The sequence below is a fragment of the Pseudorca crassidens genome, chromosome 2 (genome assembly GCF_039906515.1).
Source record: "Pseudorca crassidens isolate mPseCra1 chromosome 2, mPseCra1.hap1, whole genome shotgun sequence".
NCBI lineage: Eukaryota > Metazoa > Chordata > Mammalia > Artiodactyla > Delphinidae > Pseudorca > Pseudorca crassidens.
Window position 1 is genome coordinate 6,471,495 of NC_090297.1, and position 24,289 is coordinate 6,495,783.

Sequence of the window (24,289 nt, forward strand, 5' to 3'; positions counted from 1 at the left end):
AATGTGGCTTACAACAATATCCTGTAATTCCAATTTTTCAAAGTAACACTACCTAGGGCCATATTATATGCCTGGCCTCTCTAAAGAAGCCCTGTGTGTATGTGTGTGTACTTGTGTAAAGCCCCTGGAGCGGATACTCTGATCCCCATTTCACTAGTGAAGAAACAAAGGCACAGAGGTTGTCCCTTGCAACCACCCACCTCACCCGTGTGTGAAACTGATTCAGAGGGGCGGTCAAGACTGAAACCTAAGTGAGTTTACGCACAGCACTGAAATATTTAAGGCACTTCATTCATAGGTTCACTTCATTCATAGGTATGATTTACTTCATTTATAGAAGCATTAAGTGCTTTGAGAAGGTTTGTGTTAAAAGATCCCTTAACAATAGAAACCACATATTAAATTTATTTTACTTATTTAATAAGTAAGCCTAACTGTTGAAGATATTACTTTAAAAACAAGACCAATCACAATTCAAAAATCCCTTAAAAGTGACTGTTAAATTTAATTTATAAAGGATATAAGATTTGTAAGCTGAACTTTTAAGAAGTAGTGCCATGTATTCTAATTTATAACTTTAACAAACTGAATACCAATTTTTTAAACCAAAGAAAACTTTCTGGATAGTCTTTTCTACATAAAATTTCAGCCTGAGGACCCTTCTCAAGGAAGTCCTTACATCAGCCACTCTGTACATGTGTTTACTGCCCAACTCCTAAAGGCAGCACAGCTGAGACAATGCTATTCAAGAGAGGCCGCCCAAGAGACAGAGGGTGAACACTCAAGTGTGGAGTCACCACCCCTGCCTATGCTGATAAACATCTGGGGAAAAAATAACAAAGTGCCTAGAATGTCCTAGACACTTTTCTAGGTAACTGGGGTACATGAGTGAGCTAAAAGGAAAAAGATCCCTGTCCTTCTGGAGTGGAACAGCAAGGAAAAGACACAAAAGAAATGGGAATGGCGGCATTTAAACCAGGTGTGAAACGTCAAGGGGTAAAGGGACTGTGAGAAGGGGTGAGGCCACAGATCAGGGGTCCTTGGGGGGTGCGGGGTGTCCAGAGGATTTCTGGATGCAGGCTAAAAGTGGGATCCAGGAAACAGGTGAACAGATTACCAGAAAGCTAGATCTCTGAGTTTGAGGATTAATTGTTCATAAAAATGCCTTCAAAGGATTACTATTTACCCATAACATATACCTGCCATTATCAAGGGTGATTTTCAAATGGCCGCATATAGAACATTTCTGTTTCTTTTGGAATGTATAGGTTAAGAATACATTGTGGTTCACTGTTTCTCATGTAGACACTTCTGCTGTAACACAATATATATGTTGTTGGGAAAACCGCATGTTCTGCAAAAAATGTTTATTAAAAATAAAATACAGGGTAAGGGGCAGCTTAACCAAAACTACTGCAACTCTAAAATCAGATTACCGTTTTGTTTTAAATATAAATTTATTTATCTATTTATTTTATTTATTTGGCTGCATTGGGTCTTCGTGGCTGTGTGGGCCTTCTCCAGTTGCAGCGAACAGGGGCTACTCTCGGTTGCAGTGCACGGGCTTCTCATTGCGGTGGCTTCTCTTATTGTGGAGCACGGGCTCTAGGCACATGGGCTTCAGTAGTTGTGGCTCACGGGCTCTAGAGCACAGGCTCAGTAGTTGTGGCACATGGGCTTAGTTGCTCTGCGGCATGCGGGATCTTCCTGGACCAGGGCTCAAACCCGTGTCCCCTGCGTTGGCAGGCAGATTCTTAACCACTGCGCCACCAGGGAAGTCCCCCTCCCTTTTTTTTTAATCAGTAAGTATAACCTCAAGAAATAACACAGCCTAGCCCAAGCAGGCACACAGAGGTGATGAAGGCTGCCTTAGGGAATATTTAAAATACATAAAAAGGGGCTTCCCTGGTGGCGCAGTGGTTGAGAGTCCGCCCGCCGATGCAGGGGACACGGGTTTGTGCCCCGGACCGGGAAGATCCCACATGCCGCAGAGCAGCTGGGCCCGTGAGCCATGGCCGCTGAGCCTGCGCGTCCGGAGCCTGTGCTCCGCAATGGGAGACGTCACAACAGTGAGTGGCCCACGTACCGCAAAAAAAAAAAAAAAATTCATAAAAACAGCAGATGCTGACTCGAAGGTACCGAAATAGTGCAGATTAACATGGGGCTTCTGTAAAGGCGAGCAACAGCAGGCATGTAAGGTGGGGTGCACCTCTCTGGAGAAGGAGCCCCAGGACAGGTGCTCATTTTTTCATTTCACTTTAAAGAGAGATGAAAGGGCTCTCATTGGTGCAACAGCCAAACTGAAGGTTTAAATTCTCATCTTGTTTTTCCTTTTCTGCTAAACTATAAGCCTATATTATACCATATAATTGCACACTATAATTCCACTTCCTCTATTCACACACCTCTTGCCTAGGAAAGCTGCATATGAACCAGCACAAGTCGCACGTTCCACTGACATCGTTCCTCTATTTACCTAGCACATGCATAGCAAAACAAACTATTTATAAATATCCATATGTCGTTAGAAGTTCTTCTTGAATCTGGTGACACAGTGAGAGTCTCCTGATAAAGTGGTACACAGGGAACACATGCCGTTCTCCTGGCCATCTCTCATCTACTTTCCCCACCGAACAGCTCCCGAATTCCACTGAGGAGAATTACTGTAGCTCCACCATGTGTAGTTTTAGGGGGAGCAATAAATCAAGATCTGTCTTTTTTGATCCAAGACACAGACATGCAATTCAAGCTTCACCAACCAAATTTACTCTTCTGAGACTGTGACTGGAGCTGAGTGACAGCAAGACAGGAAAATGCTGAAGGACACCTATTCCAGTGGTAGCACCCAGATGGAATGGTCAGTAGTTTCTGCTGACCCAGAATCGGAACTTCCCTCGATCAGGCAGGTTTCCACCCATTCTGTGTGTTATTCTACCAACAAATTATTTTTGTGTGTGATGTGCCCAATGTCCCCCAGCTTGCATTAAAAAAACTTGAATGAATACAATATGCTCGCATTTATTAGATCACATAAACCATGTATCCTCCCTTTCAGTTGCTGGGGTAAGGTTTCAACAGTAGCCTAAATATTCTGCAACAATTTACCTCGCCCCACTCAGCATACTTCCCGTAACTGTTATGCAATTACCTTTTTAACAATTCTTTATATGTGTCTAGCAAGTGAGCGATAAACAATTTTCAGAAGGAGGCAAGATGTAACTAGGAGTAGGAGAAAGAAAAAGAGCCAAGTAATTATTTCATTTGCATTTTCTAAGAAATGGGCCTATCCCTTCTTTATCTGTCAACATAAGTGTGTTTATTATTTTTATTATCTTCAGTAGTTTTTGCAAATGTCCATCCATTCTTGGCTTTAACCAATTCTCCCAGGCCCGTGCGGTCTTACAAACTAGCTGTGTGGCCTCTCTGTCCCCATATGTACTACAGGGAAACAATGACTGATTTGTGTAGAGACTTTGGGGACTAGAAACAACACATGTAAAGCAAGCCCAGTACTGGAAACGAGCAGGTGTTTTAAAAACGGTTAGTTATCATCCATGATTACAGCTCCCTCTCTCCCTCACATCTGTTTATTTGCAACCAGGTTCACAGTTCCTTTTGCAATCAGGCACTTGAGAAGATCCAAATCTTTCCCAGCAGACTGGTCACAACTTAATTCTACAGCCACCTCTATTCCTCCTGAACTACATATGCTGCATTTTACATCAAAATCTCAAGCCATGGGGGATTCCCTGGTGGTAGAGGGGTTGAGAATCCACCTGCCAACACAGGGGACATGGGTTCGAGCCCTGGTCCGGGAAGATCCCACATGCTGCGGAGCAACTAGGCCCGTGCGCCACGACTGAGACTGTGCTCTAGAGCCTGTGCTCTGCAACAAAAGAAGCCACCGCAATGAGAAGCCCGCGCACCGCAACCGAGAGTAGCCCCCGCTTACCGCAACTAGAGGAAAGCCCGCGCGCAGCAACAAAGACCCAACACAGCCATAAATTAATTAATTAATTAAATTAAAAACACACACACACAACAACTCTAGCCATGAAAGAGTATCTTCCTTTTCTCCCTTTTTTGGATCTGCCACTCTGCTGTAAATAAGTGACAGGTATGCTGGGATGCTGGTCCTCTCAACCCTCAAGGCAATGTGCTCATTTTATATTTGTGCATTAACCTGAAAAAGACCGGGAAGCGCTGGTCTAGATTAGTGATTCTCAAATTTTAATGTGTATTTAAATCACCTTTTGAAAACAAAAATTCTGACTCAGTAAGTCTGGGGTGGAACCTGAGGCTGTGCGTTTCTAACCAACTCTCATGGGACGCCCATCTGTGGCCAACCTCAGGCACTCTAGCAAGCGTCTGGAGGACATGTCTCACTGTACTTAAGGACCCCTTCCTTATGAAATAGAAAAAGATATGGTTAACTAGTCTCAAAACTCTACCACCTTCCATTCTTTTGGTTAGAATATTTTTAGAAGTTCCTCTTGCTTCTTCTACCCTCATAAAGTAGTAACTTTTTATGTGCTAAAATTTTTTCTTTTACATATATTTAGAATTTGAATAATTTCCTAATAAACACTTAAAAGGCAATCATTTCTTGAGGCTTGGGAAAAGTTGAAATAAAATTTCAAAAGAAACAGAAAAAATAAAAACGCAACCCACAACTAAAAGTACACATTATAGTGATTAAAAATAAGAAATACATTTTCACAACTATTCCAAGGACACAACTAAGAGAGCTGAAGTGGTCATTAAACCTTGGGTCACTCAAACTTGAGTCCACATAGCAACAAAGCTCTTCCTGCCTGTTATGGGTTGAACTGCATCTCCCCAAAATTCATACATTCAAGTCCTAACCCTCAGTGCCTCAAAATGTGTCCTTCCTTGGAAAACCAATCATTGCAGACATAACTAGTTAGAATGAGGTAGGGCCCTACCCCAATGACTGATGTCTATATAAAAAGGAGAGGGGGGCTTCCCTGGTGGCGCAGTGGTTGGGGGTCCGCCTGTCGATGCAGGGGACGCGGGTTCGTGCCCTGGTCCGGGAAGATCCCACATGCCGCGGAGCGGCTGGGCCCGTGAGCCATGGCCGCTGAGCCTGCGCGTCCGGAGCCTGTGCTCCGCAACGGGAGAGGCCACAGCAGTGAGAGGCCCGCATACCGCAAAAAAAAAGAAGACACCTTCACTTTCATGTCACTTCTACCTAAAATTCTTCTACATATAAAAGCCATGGATGAAAAGCTGCAGATCAAATGAGCTTTTATTTTCTCCTAAAATGTATGTCCTGGAACACCAAATGCCAGAGTTTTGTTCACCTTTATTTTAGAAAGGAAATGTTTATCTGTGTGATTGCAGTAGATAAGCTTTCAATTATTCAGAAAATCAAGACTCTGAAACCAAATTCAGCCTCTTAACTGGTCAAAGACCAACCCCTCAGTGAAGCATCAGCAGCTAAATGTTAGGACAGATGATTTGTTAAAACGCTGGTAACTCCCTTCCCTCCTTAAATAGAAACTTGAACCAAAGGGAGACTATACGGTTTTAAAAGTTTCACGTTTTAACTTTCCTTTTTCTTTTTAAGTAAATTTCTCATTTAAGTATAACAGACATACAGCAAAGTGCAAAGCATGATAAATTCTCACAAAGTGAACAAATCCATGTAACCAGCACTATCACCACAAAACAGAACATGACCAGACCCAAAAGTCCCCTTCATGCTCTGTTCCAGACACCAGCGCCCCATCAGTGTAACTGCTATCCTGACTTCAAAACACCAAAGAATAGTTTTAACTGTTTTTTAACTTTATATAAAAGGAATCATACAATATTATACTCTTTTGAGTCCACTCAATATTATGCTTTGATTAATAGTCTCCTTTTAACTTCAATAGTCCGTGTGTGTGTGTGTGTGTGTGTGTGTGTGTGTGTGTAATTTTAATTCAAACTAGATCCCCAGGTTTCATTTTGTTTAGATTTTTCCAGCTTAGATTCCATTTGCATCAAAAGGAATTAACATCTCAATGTTCAATATAAAATCAATTCTAGTTTCTAGGTCCTTTATCAGTTCAAGTCCCCAGTTCCAAACAATAAGGAAAATTTGCAAATAAAAGGGGGAAATGTTTTATTTCACCTAAGATTTCATAAACCACAAACTTAAAAGTTCTTCGTCTTTTATAAGTAAAGTTTATCTTCATGAAAAATTTCACTCTTTGTTTATGAAAGCGGAAGAACCAGAGATATAACAAACATGAAAATTCTGAGTCTTGGATTTTTTCCCTCCTCTCTTGCATGTGATGGAGATTTCTTTTATTCTACGAATATGTCCAGGGTAAATGGGAGAATCAAAAATTATCAGTTGAAATGACAGAATACAAAAAACAGAGAACCAGCTTAATAAGCACATTTTAAAAAACACTTTCCTTATCGAAATAGCAAGCAAAAGTGACCTGCCCAAGTGAAAAAAATATCTCCCAATGATTTGAATTTAATTTTTTGACTCTTTTACCTGATCAAGAATAAAGGAATCACAGTATCTAACTGAAAATAGTGAACATCCTATTGGTGGGAATGTAAATTGGAAAGCAGCATGGGAGTTTCTCCACAGATTAAAAATATGACTACCATTTGATCCAGCAATTCCACCTCTGCGTATGTATCTGAAGGAAATAAAATCGCTATCTGGAAGAGATATCTGTACCCCTAGGTTCACTGCAGCATTACTTACAATAGCCAAGACCCGGAAGCAATCTAAGGGTCCACTGATGGATGAAGGAATAAAGAAAATGCATAGGTATACAACAGAACATTATTCAGCCACTGAAAAAAAAAGAAGGAAATCCTGCCGTTTGCAACACGGATGAACCCTGAGGGTATCATGCTAAGTGAAAAAGTCAGACAGAGAAATACTGTATGATCTGACTTAGATGTGGAATCTAAGAAAACCAAACTCAGAAACTGAGAACAGATTAGTGGTTGCCACAGGTGTGGAGGTGGGGGATAGGGGTAGGGGAAATAGGTGAAGGCGGTCAAAGGGTACAAACTTCCAGTTATAAGATGAATAAGTTCTGGGGATGTAATGTACAGCACGGTGATTATAGTTAAGAATACTGCCGTGTATATTTGAAAGCTGCTAAGAGAACAGATTTTAGAAGTTCACACCACCCACACCCACACCCACACCCACACCCACACCCACACCCACACACAAAACTGTAATTTTGGGTCGTAATGGATGTATTAATTAATCTCATTGTGGTATAATCATTTTGCATTATATACATACATAAAATAACTATGTTATACATCTTAAGTTTAATGTCATGTGTCAATTATATCTCAATAAAGCTATAGGGAAAAGAAAAAAGCAGAAAGAAATTTATATGCCACCCACAGCAAACTTTAGAAATCAATACTCTATGCTAAAGAGGCCCATAAGGGAAATCTGGCTGCACACAGCTGTGTAATGAATCAATTTGTTACCGTGACAGTCATCTCAAAAGTAGAGTAACGGTTGATAGACAACAAAGAAGTTAGATTAGACACAGATGCAAAATATAAACAGAGCTCCACAAGGTTTTTGTTTTGGTTTTTATTTTATAACAAGTCTGTTAAATCATCCATTGGGAAATAAATGATTCAAGACGGACTTCCAGAAGCATTATTCTAACTTTGACATCATTTATCAGTCAATATATTTTTGAAAAAAATTTTCAGAAACTTATTTACTCAACAAATACTGGGAGTTCCCTGGTGGTCCAGTGGTTAGGACTTGGCGCTTTCACTGCCATGGGCCCAGGTTCAATCCCTGGTCAGGGAACTAAGATCCCGCAAGCCAAGCGGCGAGGCCAAGAACAAAACAAACGCAAACAAATATTATGGAATACACACTATGTGTACACTATTGTAGATTCCAGGAATAAGCAAAAACAGAGTTGCTGCCTTTATGGAAGAGAGAGACAGCTACTAATCCTAAAATAGTAACAGAAATAAATAGAAAAGTATTACTGTTATAAGTGCTAGAAGAAAAGATACATAATGCCAGGACAGTAGCTATTAAGGAAATCTGGAAAACGTGGGAGGGGAAAGGCAATGACACTGGAATGGGAGAAATGAAGAAAGGAGAGCAGTTAAGTAAGTATGTCTGTGTGTGTGTTGGGGACAGGGAGGGCGGGGGGGTCGGTCATTAACCTGAGGCAACAGCAAGTGCAAAGACCCCAAGGCAGGAGGTAACATGGGCACTGTAACTACAAGTCCATTATGCTGAGCCTCTAAGGGCAAAATAAAGGTAACTCCAGAGATGATGAGCAGGAGCAAAAGAGAACTGGTTGTAACCAGGCATGAGGTTAAACCTTAGCTAGCGACAAATCCTAAATACCCGATTTCTCAATAAAACCTCATTCTTCTCAGACCAAATAATCTGAACATAGGCTTGTCCCCCTAGGACAAGGAAGTATAGTTATATAATAGTCTATTTTTATCCTCACAGTATCACTCACTGCTAGGCTCATTCTTAATGACATTTTGGGGGGTATTTATAATTTATACTTGATTTGAGTATTAAAACCAATTCAGAAAAGGAAAAAGAAAAAAATTAATTTGTGATCTACATCCTAAAGAAACAAATGAGAATAACAATAATACACTGAAGAAATCCCTTATGATGCCCCATAAAGTCCCTACTAAAACACTTAAGATACAACAAACCACAGAGAATCTCTGTAATTGGGTGAGGATAATGGTTTTTCATCACTAACAGAAGATGTTACTGTAGTACTTTGCACCAAGAAAGAGAAAGAGCAAAAAGAAAGACGAAGGAAAGAAAAGAATCAAGTCCCACCTGCGAATCTAACCACAGTACCCTACTTCTGATTCTTCAGTTTAGATAAACCTAAAGAATAGGCACTATTTTAAAATCCTCCATTGAGAAAGAAGCTATTTGGAGAAGTCATTTAGCTTCGAATGCATAACCGCAAAAGAAATGAAACCACTGAGAAGGTCAGAAACAGTCTCCTTACCAAAGAGTAAGACTCTTACTTACTCCTACTTACTCTTACAGACTGGCAGGACCTAGCAGGATGCAAACCCCAGGCCACAGCTGTCAGCCCCCAAGCACAAGGGGCACCTCACAGGAAGTAGTTATGCTCTGAGCGCCAAAGAAAACTTTCATAGCCATTTTTGGTTGTCGTACATCCTTTATAACATAGTTAGCTTCCAGAGAGGCTGTATCTTTTTCACATTTCACAAAGGTCCTCAGATATACTGAAACAATGTCTGCCTCCCTGAGTACACAGTTCTTCCCCAAAACAAGAACCTGCTGTTTTGAAAATAAGCCATTAGCAACCTTCCTCCACAGAGTCTTCTAAGCACCAAGCAGGAAGGATTTCCCTTCATCCTGTAGAATATGCAATATGAATGTGCAACAGTTCTCAAACTAGTTTTCTCAAAAATGTTTTTTCTTAGGGAGATACTCAGCAGAAACAGGATGCCACAGGCCCATAAATGGGAAAAACAGCAGATTTTTTTTTTTCAACGCTAAAGAGGTTTCCTTAACTGCAGGACTTCTCAGAGTCCTTAATTATGACTCTCTCACATGAGGGACAGTACGTGCAGCATTTCCCACATGTTCTGACTACAAATATTTTGAGGAAGCATCCCCACTGACACAGCAGTAACATTCCACTGAGAAAGGCTGGCATTTAGTACTGCACAAGGCAGCCAGACTTTTGACAGTGATCCAAAAGATCATAGTATAGTACCACACTGAATTGTTATGTATCAAGAGAAAAGGCTAACAAGATCTTTCCTTATTCTTAAGTTATCATCCTGTACTCTATAGCTAAAGGAGTTAACCCATTCTGTTCCTTTCTCATGATCTAGAACCACACAGGTTCATAGCAAGCAATCTGCGGTAAGTCTTCAGTGGCTAAGAAAATCTGACCATCCAACATCTAAGTCTGAATCAAAGACCCTGATAGTGCTGTAACCCACACATTGCCAAATCTCTAGAGCAGAGCTCCACCTGCCCCCAAACCTCAACTTTGATAATTTTTTATCACATAAATATCTTCTCAGTTCATCATCAACCAAAACACAGCTGTGAATACAAGCTTATCTGTGTAATTTCTAACATTGATTATATTTTGACATTCAAAACTAATTCCTTTGTGGGGAAAAAATCCGATACTTTATGTGAAGTTGAGCACAGTTACAGTACTCCTCAGCAAAACAACTGTACCATGTTAATGACATAATCTCTTTAATCTCCCGCTCCTGGAAAAATATCAAACTGAGAGGCTTTTAATCTGTTAATTACATCTCATGAAATTCACATCATTCCTGAGCACTGTAAGTAATTCAAACAAAATGATTTTAGCTAGTTTTACTGACTTCTGTAAGAAAAGTACCTTAATACACACAATACGTCATATGGAAAAGGAAGGTTCTGCTGGTGTTCAACAGGTTCTGAATCACTTGCTTCCCTGAATCTCATCTGAAAGCTGGGTCTCTCTCTCTCTCTCTCTGAACAACTGCTATAAATAACCTCAATATACTGAGTGAACACAGTACCTTTCCTGGAAAACAGAGCAGGTTAGTTGGCTTCATCTATTATCACTGACTAGAGACCCTGAAGATCAATACTTTGGAAAAGGAGGTCATCAGGAGGAATAAACCTTCGTCTGAAGGCCATTAAAAACACCTTCTAGTTTCTGGTCACTCCTGTAGCCAACGTAAAATGTCCTGTTCCCAAGAATTTGAAGGTTTACTTGTCCCACTGTGTACTCCATTCTGCAGGGTCTCAACACAGCCTAATCGGTGCTGAAGACAAAAGGCAAGGAGGAAGTGGAAAGAGGAAAACTACTGGGCAGGCGGTGAAGTGCGAGAATGAGCAGCAGAAGACAAGGAAAGAACGACAGGCACACCAGCCAGGGCAGGAGGCGAGTGGAGGCGGGCACACCCAGATGACCAAAGCTGGCAGCTGTTTCCCACCTGGAGTTTTCCTGCCCCAAACCACTACCCACTCTTCTGGGTTCCACGCCTGCCTGCATCCACATGCTGACATCGTTTCTCTACCACAAACACTGTAAAGACCCAAAGGCGCCTCACCTCCTGGTCTGTAGACGACATCATCCTCCGTGATGTAAGACGTTATCTCCCCGGTGTCCGTCCTTTCGTAACGAGACTTTTTTTTCGGGGGCTTCTTCTTGGTCTTCTTCGTGGACTCCTCCGTGGTGGCACCATTGTCATTGTCCTCATCTTCGCTGTGGTCACTCTCAGCATAATTTTTGGCTCCTCCTTCCAAGGTACAGCTCCTGCGTGGCCTTGAATTCTCACTCTCTCGCGCCTTGTCTCTCTTCTCTCTCTCTCGGTCCCGATCTCGGTCCCGGTCCTTCTCTTTGTCTTTGTCTTTGTCTTTATCAGCTGTCATGATTCGCCACGTGCCTTCTTCTGTCCTCTCACGGCTGGGCCTCCGTGAAAGGTAGACAGTAAGCCTGGGCTTCAGTCTTCTGAATTTCTCACTCAATTCCAGGGAAAATCCGACCACTCCAACAACCCCAACGTTTCAAAAATGCTAGGAGAGGAAAGAGAGAGCGAAATTGATTTTCCTTTAACATTTTCTCGTATTTCCTTCCTAAAATAACGTTTTGTTAAATGACTCACTTACTCATGCTTTAGCAACTAAAACTTCTCACTGGCAATAGGAAAAAAGGTAGGACAAGTGATATCAAATTTAAATATAAACAGTTTTGGGCCTCAACTAGCATATGGTTTGGGATTTTCGATCACACCAATAATGAAAGATGTCTGAATGCGTAAGGGTAAACTATGCTTTCTGTATACAAATCGTTTTCTCTAACTTTTAAAGGAAAAGGTAAAGTGTACCCTAGTAAACAACATATAATGGGTACAAGTATACAAAAGGGGCTTCATAACCCATAACATTAATTTAAAAGGGTAAGAACCTGTAGTTAAATTATTTCCACCTGCAAAAAGTAATTTGGATAGCCTTGCAAAATGTCTCAGGATGTCTCACAGCGCATTACCTTCTGAAGACTCTTTCTAGCCACTTCTCCAAATTTCCAGAGCTCCTCTCAAGAATAAACATAAGAGCTGACTCAAATAAAAGTGACAACCTCAAAGCAAGATTCCTTTGCCTTCAATTACAATTTTTTACATCTTCTAGGTCTACTTACTATTCTAGTTATTTTCCAGGAAAAATGGTTTCTCGAAAGATATATTATCTCTGTCTTAAGAAAATATAACAGCTTCCAAAAACAACCTTCCATCTTTAGGGAATATTAGGTGGTTTATACATTCTTCCAAATTTCCACTGTTAATGGTTTCCCTAATAAATTTCTCCCCAGAACTAAACCCCAAAAGGAAAGTCTGAAGGTTTTAAGAATGTATAATGAGAAGAGTAAACCCCAAGCTCCAACCCAACACAATTCTTATAAAAAATTTTAATTTTATTTACATGTCAGTTTTGGAACAGTCATAATAACCAGTAATTTATCTTTTGCAATCTTTTATCGTCCTTCCCAATATCTCATTTTTTCAGCAATCTGTACCAAACATTATCTACGTGCCAGGGGTTCAGAACTAAAGACACCATGAGGGAACACCTCGTGGTCCGTGCCCGCAATGCTCTAATGCAAAGAGAGGAGACAACTGATCAATAGGAGAACCATCCCTTGCTCATGCTACGAGGGCCAGATAGGAAACAACACGTGCAAAGAAACGAAAAATTGGTCCTCTTTACTCAGACAACAACAAACAAGTCAGTTTGTAATTACATGCCTCAGAGGCAGAGAAAATTCTCTTTGGTCATGCCAAAACCATAAAAATTATCATATACTCTCTCCAAAGCTCTTAGGTCAAACTTGATACCAGAAAAGACCTCCACATAAGCACTTCGAATATCCTTAGGCATCCAGGAAAATTTTAAAAATGTTAACAACAACTTTTGGGTGAGAGAACAATGAAGGAGCAATAATGCCAACAATCTATAAGCAAAGTCAGAAGGATGAAAGCATGTAGCACAAACCTAAATTGCTTCCTTTTACATAGGAAATGCACTTTCAGATAGGATTTCAATTTTCTAAACATATTTCCAGAAAATGAAAAATTATTCTAGTGCCTGCAAAAGTTCTGCTTCGATGAATCATCTGCTAAACAGACAGTAATAAACTCCCAAGTCCCTGTAGGCCACTAGTGTTAGCAATTGAAAATACACGAAGAGACATATTACTTTCTCCATCTGGCTTAAGTTTAGAGCCTGAACAAGCCAATCATACAAGAAAGAAAACCATCAGCTAATACAGTTGTTAAAACATTCCTCTTTGACACTGAAAACATACCAAGGCCTCCTGGGAATCTAAAAAGAACAAGAAGCTTAGGCTGAAAGCCTCTAAGACGCAGTTCAGGACAGACATACTTCAGACAAGTTCAAGAAAAAAACTCATTCTCCCTAGGGTTAACAAGATAACTGCTCCAGAAAATTGTGTAAAAATATTATTTCAGCACTTAAAAAAAGGAAAAAAAAACAGTAAGTCCAAATTGTACATTCAACATTACTCCCTACAAAATCATATACTGTATTTCTATTTACAAAAAAATTTGAGTTGTTTCTGCCAAGAGTTAGCAAGAAAAATTCAACAATCAACAGAGAAAACATCCACAAAATAAAATCCTCTACGTGTGTGTGCACGTGTGTGTGCGCGCGTGTATCCAACCTTCAGATAACCAAGAATATTGATAATCCAAAGCAAAAGTTAATCCAACTACCATTCACATTTGGCTATAAAATATAGCTCAGTGGGGATATATTCTTTTCCTCTGTACTTACCACACTAATCATAATTTTTTGAGCCTCATTATAAAATGACCAACATGCAACAATAATACAACATTTGAGGAAAGGGACCCAGAGAGGAACCAGGTGGCACCGAGAAAGGTAGCTGTCGCTTCAGTACGCTAGAAATGATCTACACAGTAGACAATACAACAGCATCTTTAAAACAGCAAGGGGTTTACAAAGCAGGTCCCTGCCATGATCTCATTAGATTCTCTCTGTCTACAACTCAGTGACGTGAACCAGACAGAAGTCACCACTCCCACTTTTCAGGCTACAGGAGGAGAACTAAGAAGAGATCATCTGCCCGTGAGTGAGTCTAAAGCAGGTCTCCCAAAGGTGAACCCCATCTGACCTGATTCCAACCTGCTGCTCAGGTTATAATCTGTATCTTCACAGGTGCCAACCTTTCCTACATGTATTCTTGCTGATAATTTGCACAGACAGTTTTAGGAAACACACTCACTTTAACCTCTCCCCCCAAAAACAAGAGGTACTTTTCTCCAGTAAGACAGACAAGAATATTGAAAATATCTTGTCGATCCACTACTCAACCCAGTTAAACAGGAAACACGGCAAAAGATACTTTAATAATTAATTAAAGGAATAATCGAATCTAAAACATTTCAGATTCAAAACAATCTTCATCTATTCATTGAACAAATGTCTACTGAATGCCCACAATGTGCGGTGTGCTAGTTACTGCCCTAGGTATGGGGAAAATAGCAGAGAACCACATACAAACATCCCTGACCTTGTGGAACTGATGTTCCAGGAAGTGGAGAAAGATATATACATACACATACACATACACATACACACACACACACACACACACACACACACACACACACACACCACACACACACACACTATATTAAAAGATCTTACATGGGGAGTCCAATGGGAACAAGGGAGTATAAGAGGATTGCAATTTTAAATGGTCAGGTAAGGCCTCACTGAGGTGGCTTTGTCCCAAGTTAAGAGTGAGTACAGAGGAAACACGGAGACCATTCCAGCAGAGGGGAAAGTAGGTGCAAATGTCCAGAGGCAGCAGTGATTCAGTTACATTCAAGACACGGGAGGCCAGAGGGGCTGGAGTGACATGAGGAAGAGGACTGATTTTTTAAAAAACGAACGTATAGTCCTCACACTAGTTTCCAGAGTCATCAGATTGCACTTCATCGTTTTATCTTGATAAAATTTGGTAGGCTAGCTTCGTTTCGTCGTGATCTAATCAGGGTCAAAGGCATTTAACAGAGTCGAGGATACAGAACTGTTCTTTATTACTTCAGGTTACTTAACCCTCTACACAAACACTGTCTGCCTCTTCAAAGTGAAGCCAACAACCACCTACAAACACCTTACACTACTTAACAGAACTGATTTGCATAAAGTACTAAAATTTCGGTCATGCTCAGGGTCCACACCTCATTTAAGGACACCACTTCTTGTCACTATTTAAGCAGTCCCAGGAGGTTTGGGCCCTTGATAGAACTGCAAGAAGACTGGGGTCAGAAGCCAAGATCCAAGTTCTTGGCACTGCCAGGGCTAGTGCCTTAGGCAGATCACTCTATCTCTGAGTCAGTTTCAATGCTGTAAAACAGGGATAATAACTAGCTACTTCACAGAGCTGCTGTGAGAATTAAGTATATGTATACAGGTAAATGCACTTATAGATTGCAAAGTGCTTTATAAATATAAACTATCAATAATATATACTTAGATCAGTCATGACTACATTATCTACTACAGCAGATAATGCCAAACAGTGTACTGTGCTATGCAAGATATAAACGTAGCCAAACGTCATCCTTACCCTCAAGAATTTATTACCTACTAGGGAGGAGGGGGAATCCTATTACACGAGTAAGAAATAAATCATGGAAAACTGACTACAAATGAAGTAAAAATTTTAAAATATCTCCTCTTGGATTGCGTAAAACCCACTTATTAATGAAAACTTGCTCCTTCCTCCTGAGTTCCCAATCCCTGAGTTCTGTTCATTTCAATTGCTCAAGCCAGATTCTGGAGGACGCTTGACTCTCACACCAAATGCAGTTAGTGAAGTCCAATGAATTCTTCCTCATTCAACCACAGCAAGAAATGCTTACGTTTGTCAAATACCAATCACACACTAGGCATTTTCCTCAGCTCTCAGGGTCTACCAATCACCTCCTGAATAACTCTACAATTTGTCCACTGCTCCAACTCAAGCAGAGAGTGCCTATTTCAAGCCATCATCATCTTTCACACAGATTAACACAACTGCCTTCTAACTGGTCTCTGTGACTATAAAATTTTGTTTTTGCTTTCCTTCCAATTCGTCCTCCAACACAGCCAGCCAAGCATCTGACCCTCCACCACTTTTTTTTTTACATTGAGATATAATTCACACACCATACAATTCACCATGTACAGTACAATTCACTGTGCACCATTCCTTTTCAAAGATTACAGAGACCTTCCTGTCCTGACTGCCCCTTCACCACTCCAGCCCGACCTCCACCCTTCCTGTGTGTCCAGCAGTCCCCTCCCCTTTGTCGGGCTAACCTCTACTTACCCTTAGGGCCCTCAGGCATTTCTGCTGCCCAACTCCAGGAAGGCTCCCAGACCCCCCCAAAGTCCAGCCCCTCACTGTTCCCCATCCTGCCTGTAAAGTGGCCCTCATTGATCCCACTACTGGTATCTGTTGTTAACTTGTGTAACTTCTCCACTAACCAACAAGGACCATGACTATAGTATAATATTCACTAGAACAACTCCTACTGACGCAATTTCCTCTCTGTATCAAGTCCACTAGAGGTTTTGTTCTCATTATCATTTGACCATTCAGCACCCTCTGACAGGGCTGACCACACACCCTCCTTCTGGAAAGGCTCTTTTCCTCTGGCCTTCCTGGCACTGTCATCTCCTGGGTCTATTTAACTGTTCCTCCACCTCTAGTACTGGACCAGCTAATGGGGGAGCTCTTCAGGAGCTATCCGGAGCCATCCTTCCTCATCCTCGTCGATCTCCTACGTGTCCGTCAGGCCCCAGGTACCACATCCACACAGGCGATCCACAAATGCACGTGTTTACCAAACTTCTCCTGCAGAGCCAGATGCCTCTGAAAACTGCCCCCACCTGAAGTCTCCTCTTGGATGTCTCAAAGGTACCTCAACATATCAAAACAAGGGCACACTCTGGCCCCAGATGGCCTCTCTCGTGACTGGTGCCGCTGCCCATCCTGTCATGCAAGCTGGACATCTAAGCCACATGTTTAGCACCTCCTCTCTTTCATCCCGTCATCAGCAAACCATGTCACCGTCACCTTATAAATTTCTCTCAAACACACCTACTTGAGAACACGTCCAACACCACAACCTTAGTTAAAAGCTACTAGTGTGGCTTTCCTGGACCACTTCAATTGGCTTCTCTCCAACTCTACTCCTCTGAATCCTCATAATTCTCTTTACAGACTGCAGCCAGGGCTCTCCTTTCAAAAGGCTAATGTGATTATGTCAATCCTTACCTTAAAATACTCAGTGACTTGTCACTTCTGTTAACCAAAAACCCAAATCCTAACCATGATCTACAACGCCCTTATCTTTCTATCTGGCCTCATCCCCCGCCTCCCTCCCACACTCTGTGCCCAACCACACTGCCCTTCCCTCTGCCCCTTGAACACACGCCCTCCTACCTGGAGTAAGACTTAGCTCATGTTCTCCCTTCCGTCGTGATGCTCATCTCCTCTCCTGGCCTACGTATCTCCTATTCTTCCTTCAGGTCACAGCTCAACAGGAACTTCCTCAAGATGTCCTTTCTTGTCCAAAAGGACTAGGTTAAATCCCTTTGTAATGCTCTCTACAATGGTAACTTCACATTTATTTGTGTGATTTGATTAACATCTGTCTCCACCTCTAAGCTAGAAGCTCCGTGAAGGGCTGACCCTGACTCTCTTTGCCCTGTGTTGTATTCTCAAATCCTAACTCACTGCCTGGCACATACAGACGAGCAATAAATTACTCTTCTCTGCCCTCCCTCTCACACATAAGCTGGATCAATCAAGACGGTATTATGATGAGACTTTTATTTGGGAAAGAAAATATTTCATGCGTAAATAACTGAGGGGGTGCTTGAGCTGGCCTGCACACCATGAACAGGGTGGGAGGAGCAAAAAGGAGGAGAGAGCATTCGGGTGCAAGTGCAGTAAAACAGTTATTGATTAAATCCTTGTCCTGGATGGCAGGCACAGAGTAAAACTAGTAGGAAGTAAGCTTAAGTAGAGGGGGGAACGGATAATGGGAGCTCCTAAAATAATAAAGCAGCTAATACTCACTGAGCACTTACCATGCGCTAAGCATTTTACACGTTAATTCATTTAAACTTCACTATAATGAGACTGAGAATATAATTTATCGTCCAAACCAGGACACATCTGAGAGCAAAAACATTAATAATTGTTCAGGAAAAACGTGAAACCAGGTCACATGATCATCCTAACGGTAACGCTATTCAGTAGATGCTGTTGCTATGTACAGTTTCCCTGCAAAAGCAAGCACTGAGAGGCTGAGCAAGTAGACCAAAACTCACGCACTGTGTATTTCGGTAGACCCCAATCACACAGCTCTGTGTGAGACCCAGGGCGCTGACTCAGAGCCTATACTCTTAACCACAAGGCTGTACTGCCTTCAATCACACAGCCTTAAGAGAGTTTTCTAAGCGAATGGTGTTACTGCAGGCTCTTAAGATGAAAGTAGGATTTGGGGAAACATTCATCCCTTCTGGCACGAGATATTTTCCAACAACGGTTGTTAGTGCCATTCCCAACTAGCTTGCTCTCAAATCTATTATCTCTGAAAGCCTAAATCAGGAACCAAGGTCCTCAAGAACTTCTGCCTTTGCCATTTCTACATTTATTATGTCTCAATAAATGCTTTAGCCTTTTCCCTTCGGAAAAAAATGAGATGGTCCAAGAGTGGAAGACCTAAGTGAGCTACCCGCTGCGCTGGGCCCCACCTGCAAGACAAGCAGCTGCAGCCAGGCAGGCAACAGAACACCCAGGAAGCATGTGACAGCTGAGCGACTTGCTTTCTCAGTAAAATCAATGTTCTTTTCCTGTTCCCTTTCATATCAACAGCCTGGGAATGAAAATGTACTGACTTGTGCTCTGGAAAGGGAAATGTCACTCTAACACTTGTTACTCCCGGATAAGAACCCATAAACAGCAACCTGCTGCACAGAACACCTCAAAACAGGCTGGAGAATCACTGACAGAGATGCAAGGTAACTCTGAAACATGGGGTCAGCGGATCTAGGAATCCACGTAGAGGTCAGAGTGCTTCATCTGAAACAGATGTGGTACTGAGAGCAGTTCTCCCACGTAAAAATAAACAGGTGTCACGTTCTCCCACCTGAACAAATCCAACCATTTATAAGCAAACGGTTACACATCTACCTCCAAAGATTCTCTGCATTTGGGGTTAATAAATATTTAAACTCAATCAGTTTAATTAGTCAATGTTTAAATACTCATTCCTGGAACACATGTCTTATTGAGACAACCTAAATAACCGAGATGGGACCCATTAGTCAAATTCAGAGAGCAGCCTCTGTGGTATCAAAACAGAAGGAGGCAAAGAATGAATGCACCTTAATCACAAGTGGGTGTAATGCTTAAAGCAGCACTTCCTCAACTGCTTGAGAAGCTTTGGGAAAAAACAGAGAACTAAGATTGGCGGACTCTGACAAATATCTTAATTTCTTCCAAAAAGACATAATAACAACAAAACATACTACCTGCAAAAGGTGGGGAAAGTACCCAGGATAGCAAAACTCCAGGTTACAATCAACAGCTCAATTAAAATTAAATAACAAACAACACATAACCTTTTTATTTGGAGTAAGAGTAGGGAATTCCCAAAGATGAGATGCCCAAGGAGGTTCCCCCGCACCCCCCAAAATCAAAAATCCTCCTTTTCTTTAAAGAACACATAAATCCACTGACACAAGCAACTGCTTTTCTATACTGTTAAAATGTGAAGATTTTCGCAATTACATACGAAATTTTTTTTGCCTTGCAAGTTGCCTATAGTTGTGTCTCTTCTACTAAATAGCGAAGAAGAATTCACTGCTCAGTTTAAACCAGGGCTTCTCAACTGCGGCACAATTAACATTTTGAGCCAGATTGGGGTGGGGGGGTGGGGGGGGAGGCCTGTTCTGTGCATTATCCCTGGTCTCTACTCACATAGATTCTAGTACCACAACCCACTGCTCCAATGACAACAACAAAAAAGTATCTCCAGGCCTTCCCTGGTGGCGCAGTGGTTAAGAATCCGCCTGCCAATGCAGGGGACACGGGTTTGAGTCCTGATCCGGGAAGATCCCACATGCCGCAGAGCAACTAAGCCCGTGCGCCACAACTACTGAGCCTGCGCTCTAGAGCCTGCGAGCCACAATTACTGAGCCCTCGCGCCACAACTACTGAAGCCCGCACGCCTAGAGCCCGTGCTCCGCAACGAGAGAAGCCACCGCAATGAGAAGCCCACGCACCACAACGAAGAGTACCCCCCGCTCACCGCAGCGCACAGCAATGAAGACCCAACCCAGCCAAAAATAAATAAATTAAATTAAATAAATAAAACATTAAAAAAAATTCTCCAAATACTGCCACATAGCCTCTGGGGAGCAAAGTTGTTCACAGTTGAGAACCACTGCTTTCAACGAATAAAACTTCTTGTCTATCACAGAGATTTCAAAGGATTAAGCATTTGTGTTGCTTTATTCAAAATTATGCTTGACCAGTATGGAATCCATAAAGCTAACACCATTACGAAAACTATATAATGTGGCATGTTCTTCATTCTCTGAAATATATTGGATTAACTCAAAACACTACCTGAAATAGTAATTACACAGATGTGTGAAGCTGAATTAGGAAAACCGAAGTAAATATTCTGAAAATCTTGATGTTTCCTGGCAAGCTCTGAAGGTGATCAGGGATAATGTTACTCAGTGGTGACCTGCTCTGGTCCTGGAGCCAAGTGGATGCTTCTGTTATCACACGACTAACTGAGAAAACCTGGTGTCCACAATGCCAAGAACAAGGGAAACTAAATACCTACAAGACCAAAACCCTGATGTGAAAGGGGAAAGAATTCCTGAACTCACTCTCCCAAAGCATGGCCACAGATAGAAAACCAAATACAGAAAAGATAAATATAAAACTCAAGCACGTATGGACACCAAGGGGGGGAAAGGGGCGGGGGGGGGGGGAGTGTGAAAAAAAAACAACTCAAGCAGACAGATAAGTAAAATATGGTATACCCATAAAATAGAACATTATTGAACAAGAAATGAAATACTGATACATGTTAGAACATGGATAAGCCTGGGAAGCATTATCTTACGTGAAAAATGCCAGTCACAAAAGACCACATACGGTATGATCCCATTTATATTAAATGCCCAGAAAAGACAAATCCACAGAGACAGAAAGCAGATTGGTGGTTGCCTGGGGGTGGGGGGTGCTGGGGTGCTATAGTTATGCATTTCATTTGGGGATGATATAAATGTTCTAGAATTGATTATGGTGATGCTTGCATATATCTGTGAAAATATTAAAAGTCACTAAATTGTACACTTTAAATGGGTAAATTATGTGATATGCAAATTATATTTCAATAAAGCTGTTACAGCACAAACACACACAAACAGCAACATTACAAACTAATAAGAAGAAGCTCAAGCTTCGTTAAAATTTTAAAAAAAATGCATCTGGCTATAAAAATTCACAAGGACAAGCTCTACCTCCACAATTCTGAAAAACCACCTCTTAAAGTTGTAAAAGCATAGTTAATTAAACACATAGGAGAAGTTGTATTTCATGTAACATTAAGAATGAAAGAGAACCTTCCTTGGACCACAGTAATCTTTAATATGCATGAATACTTGGTCAGGCTTACTACCTCTGCACAACATGTTCCAAAGCAGATAAGTTGGACAGGGTTTCTTTCAGTCTGCAGAGATCCGAGATTCAAAGTTAATTTGCAACCATGGCACGTAAGGTCTCAACAGCTGATGAAAGGAAATGACAGGGTGGATTTTATACTTAACACAGTTACACTTCACACATATATGAAAAACCAAAAGCATTCATAATACACTTCTAATCCATGGGTACAAATTATATCAAGGGAAAAAAACTGCGAAACTCACTGGAGCAGTCCTTCTAAAAACACTCAGAATCTGAGTCCTAGATGAAAAGGAAAAGTAGCTCTGACGAAAAGCATAAATCTAAGCCAGAACTCAATTTGCCATTTTCTTTGAGCTGTTCCAACTGGGTATGATGCTCTCTAGGTTGACCAGATGTATTACACTGCCATCTTTGTTAACCTGACGTCATTGAAAGAGAAAAGCAAAAGAGCCACTAGAATTATTCAATTCAAGATGCCAAGAACTAGCAAGTGACCAGGGAGGGTGGGAGTACAGGGAGTCCCGCGGCCTGGACCACAACACTGAAATGCTGTAGTTGTGACACTGATCATCAAATAAACACCAATGTCCTGAGCGAAGTCGCTGTCAATTCCTCCATTAATTCAGCAAATATTTATTTAGCACCTACTAGGTGCCAAGCACTGCCCTAGGAGCTACAGATATATGCGCGACCAGAATACACACAATCTCTAACCTCAGAGAGCTTACAGTATAGTAGGGGAGGAAGCAGACAACAAACAAACAAGAAAATATATTAGTATATTACCTGGTGATAAGTGCTATGGAGAAAAAATTAAGGTGGGCAAAAGGGAATGGGGCGGGGCGGGGTAATTTATTTAAGGTAATCACTGATAAGGGGTCGTTTGACCTAAAGGAAGTAAGGCAGCAAGTTGTGTGGTTATCTGGAGGAAAGTATTCCAGGCAGAGAGAAAAGCAAGTACAGAGGCCTGAGACAGGGGCAGTTTTGGCACATCCAAACAGCAGCAAAAGGCCAAGGTGGCTGAAGCAGTGACAGCAAAGAAGAAAGTCAGAGGTGAAGAGGGAAGGGGGGCAGGCGGGGGCGGTGTGCATGCTGCATCTACTGAAATAAGAGAAAAGCTTTTGTAGGGTTTTGGCATAAAGAAGTAATGATCTGAGTTACGTTTTAACAGACTCCCTCCAGCTGCTGCAGGGTTACGAGACTGTGGATTCAGGCCAGGTGTCAGTAGTGCAGGTGCAAGGAGAGGTCAGACTGTGGGCAGGTTCTGCTAGTAGAGCCCTCGGAATCTGTTGTCAGACTGGATGTGATTTGAGACAAAGAGGAGAGTCCAAGAAGGGGCCGCAATTTGGGCCTGAGCAACTGGAAGAGCAGAGCTTCATTTACTGATGGGGAAGAGAAGGAAAACTGGAATTCTGTTTGGAACTTGTTAAGTTTGAGACGCCTAGTAAATATCTAAGCAGAAATATGGGTACAGGTTGAGAGGTCAGAAAGTTCTGGGCTGGAGATTTAAATCTGGGAGTCCTCACCATACAAACCCTACACCAACAACCATGAGACTGGATGACTGGGTGGCGTGGAAGCAAACTACAGGAGATGAAACATTCAAAGTAGCAAGAGAATACTCTGAAGCAAATAAAAGGTATTACGGACAGGCCAAATAAATTTGTAAACTGCAGGTGAAGTTTCAGTGATAGGATGATGGAAAGACTGTCTCAGACCATGTTCTGAAAATGCTGAGGTGAAAACAATACCCTGTTTTATTCACAAAGAAGCCCTCTACATATGTAACGGTTGCCTAAAGACAAATTACATATTAATGATGTTACCAAATGCTGTAGTTAATAAAACCCAGGCTGCTACAGTCTTGGTTGGCTTCTACTTTATGAAGTCACACAAGATAGGTACATCCACTCCACTCCCCGCCCCTGTTTCAAAGGGAAATACAGCAGCTATTCAAATGAAGACCTGGGGGGTGGAGGAGAGACTGTTTTTACCTTGCAAATTAATAAAGGAGAGTTACTAGATTTTAAAAATAGTTTTCTTAAGTAACATTTTTGAGGCCCTAAATTGAATACTGTACAGTCCACACGAAGAAAAAAAAAGAAAAAAGAAAACGTAGTAACTAAGTATATGAATTCAAAACAAAAGCTCAATTTCAGAAAAAAATGAGATTTAATAGGCCCATTAGTGATGCTTACTTGGTGTCATAATTTGAATCCTAAAGAACTGGTGCGTCAAGTAGGAGGAAAAAAGCGTATTGGGTTTTTTTATATATATATAAATTTTATTTTATTTTATTTATTATTTTTGGCTGCATTGGGTCTTCGTAGCTGCACACGGGCTTTCTCTAGTTGCCGCGAGTGGGGGCTACTCTTCGTTGCTGTGCGCGGGCTTCTCATTGCGGTGGCTTCTCTTGCTGCGGAGCACGGGCTCTAGGCATGTTGGCTTCAGTACTTCATGCGGTTGGCATGAGG

At 41.5% G+C, this 24,289-nt stretch overlaps 1 protein-coding gene and 1 non-coding gene across 5 annotated transcripts in view; one reads left to right on the plus strand and one right to left on the minus strand.

Annotated features, from left to right (window-relative positions):
- Window positions 1–24,289, minus strand: part of RERE (arginine-glutamic acid dipeptide repeats) — a 426,633-nt gene that overhangs the window by 249,229 nt on the left and 153,115 nt on the right. For all 4 annotated transcript variants that reach the window (XM_067719197.1, XM_067719188.1, XM_067719170.1 and 1 more), the window contains exon 2: window positions 11,113–11,578. In XM_067719197.1, the coding sequence (XP_067575298.1) occupies window positions 11,113–11,434 (322 nt within the window). In that variant the 5' untranslated portion in view covers window positions 11,435–11,578. The remainder of the gene's footprint in view (window positions 1–11,112; window positions 11,579–24,289) is intronic.
- On the plus strand, window positions 7,753–7,825 carry TRNAE-UUC (transfer RNA glutamic acid (anticodon UUC)). The gene has a single exon. It is a non-coding gene; the product is annotated as a tRNA-Glu (tRNA).